Consider the following 16,650-nt stretch of genomic DNA (forward strand, 5'->3'; position numbering starts at 1 on the left):
GGAATGAGTGCCAGTAACAGGGGTGAGTTCTAGTAACAGGAGTGATTGCCAGTAACAGGAATACGTGTAAGTAACAAGACTGAGTGCCAGTAACAGAACTGAGTGCCAGTAACGGGTGAGTTCTAGTAACAGGAGTGAGTGCCAGTAACAGGAATAAGTGTAAGTAACAGGAGTGAGTGCCAGTAACAGGGGTGAGTTCTAGTAACAGGAGTGAGTGCCAGTAACAGGAATAAGTGTAAGTAACAGGAGTGAGTGCCAGTAACAGGGGTGAGTTCTAGTAACAGGAGTGAGTGCCAGTAACAGGAATAAGTGTAAGTAACAGGACTGAGTGCCAGTAACAAGAGTGACTTCCAGTAACAGGAGTAGGTGCCAGAAACAGGACTGAGTGCCAGTGACAGGAGTAAGCGCCAGTAACAGGAGCAAGTGCAGGGAAACATGGCGACACCCTTGCTCACTTTGCCTTGCTCACCAGAAGATAGACGTTTATTGATAGTGTGCCTTATAATGCGGTGCGCCTTATAGTCCCTAAAATTCGGTAGTTAAGCATACAGGGGTTGGACAATTAAAACTGAAACACCTGGTTTTAGACCACAATAATTGATTGTGGTGACGGACAGTTCTGGTGGAAACAGGAGAGTTGAGGTGCACATTGAATTCTGCCGTGATTTGATCAGCCGTGGTTTTATGTTTTTTGGATACAATCCGGGTTTAGCACCCGAACATCCCTTTCAGACAGCTTCCTCTTACAGCGTCCACAGTTAATCCTGTTGGATGTGGTTGGTTCTTCTTGGTGGTATGCTGACATTACCCTGGATACCGTGGCTCTTGATGCATCACAAAGACTTGCTGTCTTGGTCACAATTGCGCCAGCAAGACGTGCACCAACAATTTGTCCTCTTTTGAACTCAGAGTTTCATCAAAAGATATAAAAAATTAAGTTTCATTTGGAAGAGCAAACAACAAAGCAATCATGCACCCATTCGGTGGACTGGTCCATGTAGAGGCCACGATTATCATGGGATGTTGTACAGTATGTGTATGTGGTGAATGGCAATCCTGGGTTCCAAGCACTACATACTGTTTGCTTGTTAATCAAAAGTGGCATCCACAAACTTTCCAGGGGAAACATCTTAACGTCTTGTTTTGATGGGAAAACAACGTTGGATGTGTGTTCGGTGCAGATCTGTTTAGAGTCCTACGGCAAGCGGACGTGTGTTTGCTGGAGATGAAGAGAGTTCAGAAGGTCGGGCCGAGAGACGAGAGCCGTGAACGGAGGAGACGAAGCTGCTTGACCAGGCTGAAGTGTCAGAACTGCCAAGTGTCAAGAAGAGCTTGTGTAAGTGTGTGTGTGTGTTAATGTGTGTGTGTGTGCTATTCCAGATACGATGGATGGATGTGACAGTGGGTTCTTATATAAAGAGTCTGAGCCAGAGGAACTGCTGCTGAGATGAAGAGAGAGAGAGAAAGAGAGAGAAAGAGAGAGAGAGAGAGAGATCAGAAGAGAATGTGCCAGAGAAGATGCCAGCAAGATGAGCTGAGTGGAGTTGAGAGCAGGGCAGTATGTAAATACCATGCGGCGGGAACGATGCTAGTGTGTGTGTGTGTGTGTGTGTGTGTGCAGCACACTTCCAATCTCTCTCCCAGGAGAGCCGCAGAGCCTCCCAGGAGAGAAGAAGAGATGGAGGGAAAGGAAAACCGAAAACGACAAGGAGCCAGAGAAAGACGGGAACGCAATCATAGCCCACCGTAATAAAAAAACACCGGGAAGCTTGGTGGGGGGGAATTGGGGGGCAGGCGTCTGTATGCTAATGCGTCGGGAAAGCCGGGACCCTCGCTGATTGTGTTCCGAGATGTTCTTCTCTTCTTCTGACGCCGTAAGGACACTGCGCTCTATCCTCCAAAGCATTTTCTTCCCAATTTACACGGCCAATTACCCAACCCACTCATTAGGACTCCCCCTATCACTAGGAGGGTAAAGACTAAGGACTAAGGAAAGCGCAGCGGCTCGGTTCCTATACATCAGCTCACAGATGCCCTGTGCTGCAGACATCACCCTAGGAGTGATATGGGGAGAGAGCGCCATCTATCACACGGCAGTGTGATTACGTCATCCCGCATTAACGTAGCCCAGCTACGGAGGCTGATTGTGTTCAGCTCTGCTGCGAGCCGACGGCAGTAAAAAAACGTTCATCCGTGACAGATTCTGTAAATAATACATATCGATATATACCACAAAAATTATATCATCGTTATTGAAACATTTCTTATCACGATAAATACCGATATCGAATTATTGTCCATCTTCATTATCTGAAGCTACATAAAGTTTGGAGGTCTGTAGGCCTGAGTGTCTAGGCCATCGTTCCCAGTTGTTTCCACTGTGTTATAACATCACTGACAGTTGGCTGTGGAATCTTTAGCAGTGAGTAGGGAAATTGCAAGCTGGAGTTTACTGAGCTCCTGAGACTGACCCATTCTTTCATATTATACACCTGTGAGCATGGAAATGACTGGAACACCTGAATTCAATGCTTATGAAGCCTCTATGTAGGAATTTCTATCACAGGCACTATAATGCCCCTATGTATGCAGTGGAAGTCCACGTATTTCACTGCTTTCTGTCCACATGAAGCCTCTACTCCATAAAATTGCAACAACCTCCTAAATCCAATCCATAATTCATCAAACTGCTGCTGCTTTAAATTAGAGCTGAAAGCATGCTCCCACACTCACAACACTTACAGAGGGAAAACAGAAACTCACAGCTTTAAAAACAGACTGTGAGGAATGATGTTGTAATACTGTTGTGCCCTGCGAAGGGGTGAAAGGTCACCTGATCCTGAGGGTGGATGATGAGTGGCCAGCGTCTCTCGGTGTAGATGTTGTCTCGAGGCAGAACCTCGGAGTTCCACTGACGGATCTCGTAGGGATCGCCCAGGATTCCCATTAGACTGAAGCTCACACTGATGGGGATGCCCAGCTCCTGAAAGTGCGAAAAACAGACACTTGTTTTTATATCATTCCAGGATGTGAGGTCATAGATGCCCCATATAGGTTAAGCTAAAAGAAAATGAGCGCTAGAAGTTAATCTACATAGATTTCTCTTCTGAAAACCACCCCAGGGTAAATTTTTACTTTCTGGACCTGGACTACCCACTTCTGTATTTAAGTAATTATAGGTTTACATAGGATCTCCGGTGGATTTTTACTTTCTGGACCTGGACTTCTCACCTCTGTGTGTAAGTAACTATAGGTTTACATAGGATCTCCGGTGGATTCTTACTTTCTGGACCTGGACTCCCCACCACCTCTGTGTGTAAGTAATTATAGGTTTACATAGGCTCTCCGGTGGATTTTACTTTCTGAGCTGAACTTGAGCTGTTCTCCCATCCATCCTTCCATCTGTTCTGTGGTCTTTTCTCTCTTCGCCTGCCATAACTTTTGACCCGTTTAGAAAATGTTAAACTAATCCATTCACTGGATCTTTCCATCCAACCATCCATCCATCCATCCATAACAAAATGAGCTGTTAGATGTCCGCCTCCCAACACTAGAGTCTTCTGGGTTGAGTTTCCATGTTCTCCTTGTGTTCACGTTGGATTACTCTGGTGACTCCAGTAAATTCAAGAATAAAATAGCACTGCTGAGATACATTCATGATTAAAATAGCATTGCTAAAGTACGTTCATGAAAGGCATAGAACTGCTGAGGTAAACTCATGATCAGAACAGCACTGCTGAGGTACATTTGGACTGTTGGACCTATAAGCAAATCACTTAACCTTCTCAGATACGGTGGTGCCGTAGCTCTTTTCACTCTGCTGCAGTCATGCTGCTGGTCACCATGACACTCCTCTGACCTCAGCTCATTCGCTGAGTCACCGAACTCGCCACACACACACACACACACACACACACACACACACACACACACACCCCTCACACACCCCTCATGATTACAGTCACATTTTATTCACCGGTGCTGAGCAATATGATGGTGACATCATATGACAGATGTTTCAGTTTTATTGTCCAACCCCTGTATATAGATGGAACAAATGAAGCTCTCCAGAGTTCAGCATGTTGTTGATGTCCTTCAGAAACTCCTCCACAATCCTCTACGATCTGAACAGAGCCAAAAAAGATACATCACTTTTTGCACCCCAGCATCCAAAGCACGTCATAATAATGCATCCCACACAGACGCGATACATCACACTTATCTAATTTACCAAAGTAAATCAACCTCGTAACATCGTAACACCACTCCTGTCCTAGAAGAACTCCTCCATCACTGTTATTAAACATCTCATGCTATTCATCTAATTAAAGAACACATCATTATTTATATTCACGAGTTTATTAATGCTCACCACAAACTGTTCCCTCTATATCAGGGGTGTCCAAACTTTTTTTGTTGGGGGCCAGAAAGAGAAATATATTTGAAGTCACGGGCCACAGACTCTATAATAAAACAAATAATGAAATATACCACTTTAAATAATACATTTTCCTGATTACTTTCATTTACACACCATTTTACTTGACTTACTATCTTTATCTATATTTGACAGTGTTGTGTAAACTAAGATTTTTCAAGATGATGTTTCATTTCATGATGTCTCTTAATATTAAACTCCTTAATTACGGCAACTTTTAGCCCTTTGTCTGCACTAAAACTGCGCACTCTTTCCGCTTTTAGACTCTTTGGCCTGTTTTTCTGCGCTAGAAATGCGCACTCTCTCCGCTTTTAGACTCTTTGGCCCGTTTTTCTGCGCTAGAAATGCGCACCCTCTCCGCTTTCAGACTCTTTGGCCCGTTTTCTGCTCTAAAACTGCGCACTCTCTCCGCTTTTAGACTCTTTGGCTCGGGTCGGGTCGTATTTTTTGGGCCCGATCTAACCTCTAATAAGTGTCTCAATAAATCAGCTATAGGAGCTCCTTGATAGCTCCTGTAAAGATGGCTGAAAGGATGAAACCGAAACTTTACGCGAAGCACATTAAATTAAACAGTCAAAAATACTGTATAGTGCTAACTGCCTAAAAAAAAAAACATCAGATTTGATCGTATTTGAGCCACGTTTTTACTTCTTTATACTTGTGTCCTTAGATGCACCAGTCAAAAACGTCATAAATCTTCAGGTCGGTCGATAAACAAAAGAGGAGATGCCAGGCATCAAACACAACAGAAAGGTCAGCTGCACTCCAAGGGTCTGGAATAACACGTGGGATTAGCTGGAAGTGTCAGGTTTGTCCTTAAATCGACCTGCTGAGGAATTAAACTTGCTATTCGATCAGATGTCACTGATGTCGGAGGCTGTCCTAGGAGATAAGAATAGGCTTAAAGTGGCTGCTGTGCGGCGGAAGGATCAGGGCTACAGTTGTTATAATATATATATATATATATATATAAATAAAAAGCTTTCTGTTGATTTGTTTTTTTTTTCGCAGGTTTTCACATTTTATTATTTTAGAGACATCCTATAAAAAATAAAATATCCCAAGCAGGTTCATTTTGCTTCCATCGATTGTCCTAAAGTTGTTTCTGCAATTTGATTGACATCTGTCTAGATTTTTAATACTTTAATTTTGACTTTTTATAACAATTATTTGCCTAATAATATAGTCGAGGTTCATGTGCTGAAAACATTTAGGGCAATTTTAGAAGAACGTTCTGGGAACATTAAGAAAAATGGACAGAATCAATGGACAGAACGTTCCAATACATCATTCTGGGAATATTACTACTAGGAGCATTCAAGCAGTTTTAGAAAAAACGTTCTGGGAATGTTAAGGAAAATGGAAAGAATCACATTAACAGAACGTTCCAATACATCACTCTGGGAATATTACTACTAGGAGCATTCAAGCAATTTAAAAAGAAAACGTTCTGAGGATGTTGAGAAAAATGAAAAAAATCACATTAGCAAAAAATCACATGGTGCATTCAAGCAATTTTAGAAAAAACGTTCTGAGGATGTTGAGAAAAATGGAAAGAATCACATTGACAGAACGTTCCAATACATCACTCTGGGAATATTACTACTAGGAGCATTCAAGGTATTTTAGAAGAACGTTCTGGAAATTTTAAGGAAAATGGAAAGAATCACATTGACAGAACGTTCCAATACATCATTCTGGGAATATTACTACTAGGAGCATTCAAGGTATTTTAGAAGAACGTTCTGGAAATGTTAAGGAAAATGGAAAGAATCACATTGACAGAACGTTCCAATACATCATTCTGGGAATATTACTACTAGGAGCATTCAAGGTATTTTAGAAGAACATTCTGGAAATTTTAAGGAAAATGGAAAGAATCACATTGACAGAACGTTCCAATACATCATTCTAGGAATATTACTAGTAGGAGCCTTTAAGCAATTGTAGAAGAAAGTTCTGAGGATGTTGAGAAATCTGAAAAAAATCACATTGAGAGATCCTTGCAAAAAAAGGCAACGTTCTGGAAATGTTCAATTATACTCCTTACTACTTTTCCCTCGGGAAATGTATTCCAGAGATTGCTGGGAATAATTGTATGCGCAGTGTGGTTTGATGAAACCAAGACTGAACTATCTGGCCACACCCCTACTGTCAAACATGGTGGTGGGAGCATCATGCTGTGGAATGCTTGACTGCAACAGGGACTGGGAGATCAGATACAAAACATGAACACCCAGACAAAACACACAAACGCACATTAGTCTTAACAGTCATAACACATTTACAAAACCCAAACAACACACACACACACACACACACACACACACACATTCAAATTCACCTTCTGTTTATTCCTACTCAAAATCCTCCTTCACACACCGCACAAAAACACTCACTTTGTAACTGAGGTTCATCTGTCATTTTCACACACACACACACACACACACACACCATAATTCACCCTCCATTGTCTGTCTGGCCTTATCCTTTACATACAAACACATCCATCTCCTTTATACACACACACACACACACACACACACACACTAATTCTCCCTGTACAGCGTAAGAGCAGTAAATCTGTCTCTTTTCTACACTTGCAGGCTGTATTTCACTGCAGTAAGTCAGATTTAAAGTGTGTGTTGGACGGCTGGACGATTGGGAAGCCCACCGTAGCCCACTGAAAGACCACTGTAGCCCACTGAAAGACCAGAAGACTGCATGCATTAGCCTCTCAGAGCTGGAGATAATCATACATTCTCATAATGTATTTCACTGTGCACTGCAGCGTTTATAAAAACTGGTTTCCACCCTGCGTTCTGTCTGATTTCACCTAACGAGCTCCAGAAGGACGGCAGCCATTTGTCAAGTTGGGTGAAGCTTCAGATGAAGCAGCCGAGTTGGAGCAAAGATGTTTGAACCATTTCTGCTCTTCAAATATCTGCATTTTTAAAACAATGTCTGCATCCACACACACCTAAAATAATTTACTTTATAAATAAAATCTTTTTTATGAGAATAAGCATAAATTTAAAGCTAAACCTAAACCAGGAGAGCTAAACCCGAAGAGACAAAACTAAACCTGGAGAGATAAACTTAAAGATAAAGCTAAACCTGAAGAGATAAAGGTAAAGCTGGATAGAAATAACTAAACCTGGAGAGATAAACTTAAAGATAAAGCTAAACCTGAAGAGATAAAGGTAAAGCTGGATAGAAAAAACTAAACCTGAAGAGATAAAGGTAAAATCGGATAGAAAAAACTAAACCTGAAGAGATAAAGTTAAAGATAAAGCTAAACCTGAAGAGATAAAGGTAAAATCGGATAGAAAAAACTAAATCTGAAGAGATAAAGTTAAAGATAAAGCTAAACCTGAAGAGATAAAGGTAAAATCGGATTGAAAAAACTAAACCTGAAGAGATAAAGTTAAAGATAAAGCTAAACCTGAAGAGATAAAGCTAAACCTGGAGAGATAAAGCTAAACCTGGTGAGTTAAAGTTAAAGATAAAGCTAAACCTGAAGAGATAAAGCTAAACCTGGAGAGATAAAGCTAAACCTGGTGAGTTAAATTTAAAGATAAAGATAAATCTGGAGAGATAAAGCTAAACCTGGTGAGTTAAATTTAAAGATAAAGATAAATCTGGAGAGATAAAGCTAAACCTGGTGAGTTAAATTTAAAGATAAAGCTAAACCTGAAGAGATAAAGCTAAATCTGGATAGACAGATTGTTTAAACAAACTGTAGTAAATAGAATAAAAAAATTGAGAAAAAAGAAAAGTTGGGATCTAACGACAGCTATCCAGCAGGCGGGGTATACGAATTTGTTACCTATCCCCGCTTATCATTAAAATTCTTCGGTATTTTTGTTGCATAGCTGTGCGACTCCAAATCCCATCTATGCTCATAATTTCCTTTTCATAAGTTAAAGTTACACAACATTTTAGTTGTGTCCCTGGGTTTCACTCAGTCCTGTTACCGTAACACATTACCCCATCTGAAACATCTGGAACATTCTACAACAGGAAGTCGCATCTACAACAGGAAGTGACATCAGCTGGTTCTTCTAAAGATCATGGGAAGAACAAAATTAAGTTCCCTCATTAGTTTTTCTGTATATTTGATCTTATTGTAACTGTAATGACTGAGGAGGCCAATCTCAACACTCAGTCCTGTTACTTAAATAAATTCTTAGATCTTATTTGTTTTTACATACAAATTTGGGAGAAAATCACTAGAATGTGCTCATGAGAGCATAGAGTGTCCTCATGCTACTAGCATAGCCACCATTTAGCTTTTTTTTTTGCTAAAAACTGATTCCTGTTACTTTAACTTCTGTTACTCAAAACATAAAAAGTAACAGGAGTGAGTTTCAGTAACAGAAGTAATTTTTTGTTTACTAATTAGGTTGTAAATGCCTTACAAATCATTAATAATCAGTTATAACACATGCATAGAAAGGGCAACAGTATAGATGGTTGTGGGTTCACTATTTGGCAAACAACAGGTCATTGTTGCCCTTTCTATGCATGTGTTATAACTGATTATTAATGATTTTTAAGGCATTTACAACCTGATTAGTAACCATTAATAAACTAATTGTAAACCATTTATAAACCCTTTATAAAGGTAGTCTAATTTTAAAGTGGTACCAAAATAGATTAAAAAATAAGTTTAATGTGGAAGAGTTACAACAAGCAAATGGCACCCATTCTGTGGAATGGCCCATAAACTTCTTTTTTACTTTTTTTAGTAGAATAAGGTTACCTTGATAAAATCTCCAAAGATGATGATGATGGGCTGCTCGGTGATGTAACTCCAAACTCCAAACTGATGCTGAAATGTTTACCTGTCGGGTGAAAAGGAGAATTTTCAGCTCTTTCACCTCGTCAAAATCCGGACAGATTTGGAGCACAGCCGTGATTAAAAAGTCAAGGAGGCGAATGGACATGTTGTTTTAAGTAAATCTGACAGACAAGCTGTAAGACAGCTCCCAGAAATCTACTTAAGTATAGCTTTTTTTTAAGTGAGCTGACATACTGATATAGTTTCAAATGTTTCTAGACACCTTTTATAAGGAAGGCAGCCATTGCTGGTAGAGATGTCAGCTTATCTTGTCACTTTAGAGGACTTGCATATACCAGTAGTATAAAACCTTCAAGCTTTGAGCAGTGGAGCAGTGGAACTGTGGTCTCTGGAACGATGGTGCTTCATCATCAACTAGTCCTTGGATTATTTGGAAAGTTGGGATGAGGGGGGATCATCCAACACCCTAGCCTCACTAAAGAATGCAATCAATGTCTACTTCTACTCGACAGTTACTCCTATAAAAGCAGTATCATTTTTAATACCCTTGATTTTAGAAGGAACAACGTATGAGCCAATACAAATCAATAATCAAATTGAATAGCACAAATGATCACTTATTCCAGATGCAGCTGATCAGCCAAGACTTATTATGCTTATTATTTGATGTGTGCATCTTATCTAGTTAACAATGTGAAATGCTAGGCTAATGTTGCTAGCGTACACTAGCAAGCTCATTAGCATTAGCCTTTGAGAAAAAAACGCAACAGCTACTATAAAGGATTATAAAAGCGAGAGTAAAGATGACGTCCTGTAAAGGTGACTGCAAGAGCACAGCGCAGAATGATCAACGAGGTGAGGAAGAATCCTTTGAGGAAGATTGTCAGCTGAAGACTTACAGAAATCTCTGGCACATGCTAACAATTTTGTTGACAAATCTACAATAAGGAAAACGTTAAACAAGAATGAGTTCACAGGAGGACCCCAAGGAGGAAGCCACTTTAGTCCGAAAAAAAAAAAAAAAAACATTGCTGCACGTTCGAAGTTTGCATCAAAACCTCATCCCAACTGTAAAACATGGTGGAGTGGGTATCATGGTTTGGGGCTGCTTTGCTGCCTCAGGACCTGGACAGATCAACGTGGACATCAATGGAAAAATTAATTTCCAAGTTTACCAAGACATTTTGCAGGAAAACTTAAGACCGTCTGTCCGCCAACTGAAGCTCAACAGAGAATGAATGATGCAACCCAAAACGTAGAAGTATACCAACAAACGAATGGTCGAATGGAGCCATTGGAGCTGCTAAAAGCTAGCAGTAAGCCAATCAAATCAAGGACCAATGCATCTCATGGCATCCCATTCATAATCCATAGGGTTTAATATGACGTCCTTCACACCCTTTACAGCTACAGCAGCTTTAACTCTTCTGGGAAGGCTTTCCACAAGGTTTAGGATTGTGTTTATGGGAATTCTTGACCCCTGATTCTTCCAGAAGCATTTTTGTAAGGTCAGATACTGATGTTGGACACAAAAAGTCTGGGTCACGGTTTCTAATTTTTTATTTGTCCCAAAGGTGTTCAGTTAGATGGAGGTCAGGACTCAGAACTTATGCGCTGTCATGTTGGGACAGGAAGGGGCCGTCCACAAACTGGTTCCGCAAAGTTGCAAGAGCCTGAAACTAAGGGTTCGAGACAAACTCCTGGAAAACAACCCCATACCATAATCCCCCCTCTACCAAACTTTACAATTGACACAATGCATTCAAACAAGATCAGATTGACAGACAGAGAAGCGTAATTAGACAATCAACGAAGAACACGTCTCTACTGCTCTAGAGTCCAAGTCTTTGCACTGTTTGGAGCTTGGTGTTGTAAGAAAGCTAGGATGCAGCTGCTTGGCCATGGAAAACACACTTTGTTACAATGCCACTGACAGTTGACTGTGGAATACTTAGTAGTGAGGAAAAAATTCACGACTGGACTTGTTGCACAGGTGGCATCCCATCATGGTCCCACCATTTTTTTTCAAAAATAATTAAGTACAAGCAGTGATTGAAATTGTTGTTTGAGGTATAAGAGTCAATCCCAACAGTGCATTATCTGTCTTATAGAATGTCATCATTGTTCGATGGATTTTCCACAGTTGCTCCGAAGCTTTGTATCAGTGCTGTGATCAATAAGCAATCCATATCTGCCATTAGCATAAAGGAACCTGCTCAAAAGGACCTGCATGCCCACATCCTAATCAATATCCATCAACGAAATGAACCCAGTGCGTCAAAAACGTCAGTTGAACACTCAAATACAGTAGCATATGTTTGCAGGAAACATTATTGCAGATGGACTGAGTTGCAAAAATGGCTCTTTTTTAGATACAGGATACACTGTTTTGATAGAGAAGCCCTTGTTTTTGTGACCCAGCATGTAGTGCACTACATAGGGAGTAGGGAACTATTTAAGGCTCATAGGTTCCATATAACAACCTGAAGAACATTTACCCACAGATGTTGCAGCTGAGCCTACAGATCGTGCTCACTTGTACCATATTCTTTGCACTGTAAGGCGAGACCTGTGAATTTAAGCTAAGCTAATTCTTTAAAAAAAATTATTTTAAAGTCAAACAAGTGCTGGATGTTAATCTACACAGATTTCTTTTCTGAAAACGAAAGCGATTTCGTTTATTTACAGTAAGCTTAGATTTCCAGACTTCCACTAAGGCTGGGTGCAGCAGCATTAGCATTAGTGGTTAACCGCTAGCGCTAATGCCGCCCAACAGTTCTACTACACCGAGAAAGCCTGAGTGTTCCGCTAAACCAGGCTAATATCAGCTGGAGGTTCGTCCCACGTAGCTTGATTTAAGACAGTAAACACACAGACTACAGTCCGATAATACTCACCTCTGAACAGCGAAAGAGCTAGCGCTTAGCGCACTTAGCGGCTAATGCTAATGCTGCTCCAGCAGTGCTAGCCAGGGTTAGCAGCAGATTACAGATTGATAATACTCACCTTTGAATGGCCAAATGGATAGAACTTAGCGGGTAATGCTTGTGAATACATGTAAAGTCAAACTCCGCCTCTTTTTGAACTGCTGTTGATGCAGCATTGTCAAATGGCATCACAGCGGTAATGCTCGGAGGAAAGCGCAGCGACTCGGTTCCGATACATCAGCTCACAGGGATAGAACTAAGGTTAGCAGAGTGCTAGCTAACATTATCAGTCAGTTAGCTAACATACTAACGTTAGCAGTTTAATTAAGCTAGTTTACCTTACCAGGGATAGAACTAAGGTAAGTGGAGAGCTAGCTAACATTAGTGGTAAGTGAGCTAACATACTAACTTTAACGGCAAGCTAGCTAACATACTAACTTTAGCGGTGAGCTAGCTAACATGCTAATGTTAGCAGCAAGTTAACAAACATTAGCAGCAAGCTAGCTAACATACTAACTGTAGCTAGCTAAAGAGAGCTGGCTAATGTTACCACGGATAGAACTAAGGTTAGCAGAAAGCTAGTTAACATTAACTGCGAGTTAGCTAAAATACTAACATTAGCAGCAAGCTAGCTAACATACTAGCTTTAGCTAGCTAAAGTGAGCTAGAAAACGTTACCAGGGATAGAACTGAGGTTAGCAGAAAGCTAGCTAACATTAGCGGCGAGTTAGCTAACATATTGACTTTAGCGGCGAGCTAGCTAACATAATAACTTTAGCTAGCTAAAGCAAGCTAGCTAACGATACCAGGGAAAGAACTAAGGTTAGCGGAGTGCTAGCTAACATTAACAGCGAGTTAGCTAACATTCTAATGTTAGCAGCAGGCTACCTAACATACTAACTTTTGCTAACTTAAACAAGCTAGCTAACCTTACCATGGATAGAACTAAGGTAAGCGGAGTGCTAGCTAACATTAGCTAACAAATGACTACATTTTTGGGTCTTAAATTACATTTAACGAGGTCTTAAAAAGGTCTTAAAAGGTTGAAAACGTTGCTTATCTGTTAGTATTGCTAAATTTTTTGATATATGGTATTTTGTTTCAAAATTAAAAAGCATTTACTGACAAATGTGAAATAATAAATATAGCACAATATATAAATAATATAAATGCGGCATCGTAAATAAACACATCTAACAGATCTCTGTAACAGACTTCACTGACTGAATGAAGGTACAATAGGAAATGACCTTAACAGTGACCTCTGAGGCCCTGGTTAAGCAGTAAAACAATAAGAGGCCTTAAAATACATTGGTCTCCTCGGCTTAACTGCTTCATCTGATCATCCCCTGGGAGGGGCTGAACCCACAGGAGGGGGTTTTTATTGGCCTGCAGGCACCTCGCAAATCATGAGAGGGCATTTTTATTGGCCACCGGAGGTTTTTCTGAGACGAAAAGGTGATTTCTAATAGTCTGCAGGGCGAAGGAGAGATTCCTCTCTCTTTTTTTTTTCCATAGGATTGAATGGAATCATTTTGTGGGTGTGGCTCTTGTGTTTTCATGTTATTAGTACAATGGCAACATTCTTGCAACTAACTGTGTTACCATAGCGACCACATGATTTTCGTTCCATGTACACAGTAGGGAAATAGTGAAATTTAAAGAATTTTGGGATATGGACCACGCCTCAATTTCCCGAGCTCCTCCCCCTGGTCCGATATATTCCCCCCAGGTGCGCCTCACCTTCGTGACTTTCGACCTCGCACCCGCCTCCACCCCATCACCACCCTCATCTTCATCACTCACCTAGCGTCCTAGAAAATAGATATGTGGATTTCATTTTCCAGCAGGATTTGTCACACTGCCAAATGTATCAACTGGTCTTATATAATATTCTAATTTTCTGAGACAGATTTTTCACATGGCTTTCATTGGCTGTAATCCATTAGTAGCAACAGTAAAATAAACTAATCCTTAAAATAGACCTCTCTGTGTTTAAAACATCTATATGAGTGCAATATATGAGTTTAAAAATGTTTTATTAATTACTGAAATAAAGTAATGCGTTTTTTGAGATGTACTAGTATTTGGCAATTGAAAAAAACACTTTTGGTGTTTGGCCAAATAATTTATACAAAACAATAACTAACTTAACCTCACTTGATTCCATGAGCAAATCAGAATCAAAAAGACGTTAGCTTATAGCAACTGGGCAGAGTGACTTCAATCTGTCATCAACTATCAGTGAGTAATGCAGCTCAGAAACACACAAACACACACACTACAGTTTTACTGCTGCTGTAGTCTTTCACAACATTTAATCAAGTGATACACAGCAGACTGTAACTAGAAAAAACTGAAAAATAGAAAGAAAAAAGAGAACAGAAGAGAAAAGAAATTGAGAAAAGAACAAATTAGAAAAAAACAAGAGTGAAAGAAAAAAGTGCAAGAAAACAGGTAGAAAGGAAAGAGAACAAATTAAATGAGACACAGAAAAATGTGGAAAAGAGAAAATAAAAGAGATGAGACAAAATGAGAATAGAATGCAAAAGGAAAGACAAGACGAGAAAAGAAAAGAACAGAATAAAAGATAAATAAGGAGGAGTAAAAAGAATAGAAAAGAAGAGGAAAAGATTAGAAATGAGAAGTAAAAGAACACAAAAGAGACAAGCAAAAATGAGAACAACAATGAGTACAAGAGATGATTAGAAGGGAAGAGATGCAAAGATGAGAGAAAAAAGAAAAGAAAAGAAAACAGAAGAGAAAAGAAATGAGAAAAGAACAAGTTAGAAAAAAGCCAGAGTTGAAGAAAAAAGTTCAAGAAAATAGATGAGAAGACAGGAAATGAGATAGAAACGAGAGAAGAAATGAAAAGAAGAGAAAAGACGGAGCAGGAAGAGAAGAAATTAAACGAGAATAGAAAAATTGAGGAAAAGAGAAAAACAGACGAGACGAGAAAAGAAAAAAGGCGAGATGAGAATCGAAAGCACAGGAGATGATATGAAAAGGGAAGGTAGGATAAAAAAAAAGAAGAAGAAGAGAAGAAACAGAAAGGAAAGAGACAAGAAGAGACGAGACCAGAAATCAAAAGAAGACAACAGGAGAAGACAAAAGAACAGAAGAGAAGAAAAGGGGAGGAATTAGACAAGAAGAAAGAGATGAGACAAAAAGAAAGAAAAGATAAGAAATGAGGAATGAAAAGAGAATAAGAGAAGAGATAAAGAAGGAGGAGAGACGAGACAAGACAAGACGAGACGAGAAGAAACAGAAAGGAATGAGACAAGAAGAGACGAGGGCAGAAAAAAAAGAACAGAAAAGAAGAAAAGGGGGAGAAATCAAACAAGAAAAAAGAGATAGAAAGGACGAAAAGATGAGAAGAGAAATTAAGAAAAATGTGAGGAACAGAGGGTGAGGACATACTAAAAAATAGAATAATAAACTAAGAGAAAGAAAGAGAGAGAGAGAGAGAGAGAGAGTGAATAAATGAGAGACTGTGTAGGGCTGTAATCAGTGGTGTCAGTGCTTTACTGTGGTGAATTACTGCATTATTAAGTGAACTGAAGTTAAAATTACAGCAGCCAATCGCTTCCTTATCAATAACCAATCAAAAATCAATAATACATTAATCCAGCATCTTCAGGGATGAGCGCGTATCTCTGCTCTTCCTCCTCTTTCTTCTGTCTCTTCTTTGGTATTCATGACTCATCCTGCAGATTGATGAGCACTTCTCTTCTCTTTAACCTTCCCAAACTACGCTTCTCTCCTTGTAGCCTTGTTTACACTGCCGTTACATCTATCTGTGTGTGTGTGTGTGTGTGTGTGTGTGTGTGTGTTGATGTGTGAGAAGCAAATAATGAATGTCAGTCTGGGGACGGGTGCGTTTTCCGAATCAAAGCAGCAACATCAAAAGTTAGCGTCAGCTCATATTCGATTTGATTAGATTATTTATTATAAGTCTAAATGTTTAAATTCGTCTCTCAGTTCTCTGTGCAGCGCTCTGGGACCCAGGCGAAGGGGGCGTGCTTCTTAATTAGTAAGCCACGCCCCTCTCAATCTGTGTCTCAATGAGTGTGTGTGTAAACAATCTTAGAATAGAACAGATAAAGTTAAATATTATATAACAAAAGTGTCATCACAATAATAGAAGTACAAATTTACCCCATCTATTGTAATAAATTCATGTTGTAGTATTAATAAAAGACAAAAGGGACGAGAAGAGATGAAGAATGAAGAGAAGAGAAAAGATGAGAAGTAAAGAGAAAAGAACAAAAAAGAGACAAGCAGAGGCAAGAAGAAAAGTGTCGCATAATACGCTTTATAATCCACTGTACCTTAAGTATGAAATTTGACCAGAAAATAGACATTTATTCATGGTGCATCTTATAATCTGGTGCACCTTATAGTGTGAAAAATTTGATATGTATCATGGTTAATTAGTACACAATTAGTATGCATTAATGATTGGGTTCCCTAAGCTATAT

At 39.7% G+C, this 16,650-nt stretch overlaps 1 protein-coding gene across 1 annotated transcript in view; it reads right to left on the reverse strand.

Annotated features, from left to right (window-relative positions):
* Positions 1 to 16,650, reverse strand: part of dnah6 (dynein, axonemal, heavy chain 6) — a 103,612-nt gene that overhangs the window by 26,918 nt on the left and 60,044 nt on the right. The window contains 1 exon segment of the mRNA XM_049472675.1: positions 2,834 to 2,983. Coding sequence (XP_049328632.1) covers positions 2,834 to 2,983 — 150 coding nt within the window.

Source organism: Astyanax mexicanus, chromosome 25 (assembly GCF_023375975.1).
Source record: "Astyanax mexicanus isolate ESR-SI-001 chromosome 25, AstMex3_surface, whole genome shotgun sequence".
Taxonomy (NCBI): domain Eukaryota; kingdom Metazoa; phylum Chordata; class Actinopteri; order Characiformes; family Acestrorhamphidae; genus Astyanax; species Astyanax mexicanus.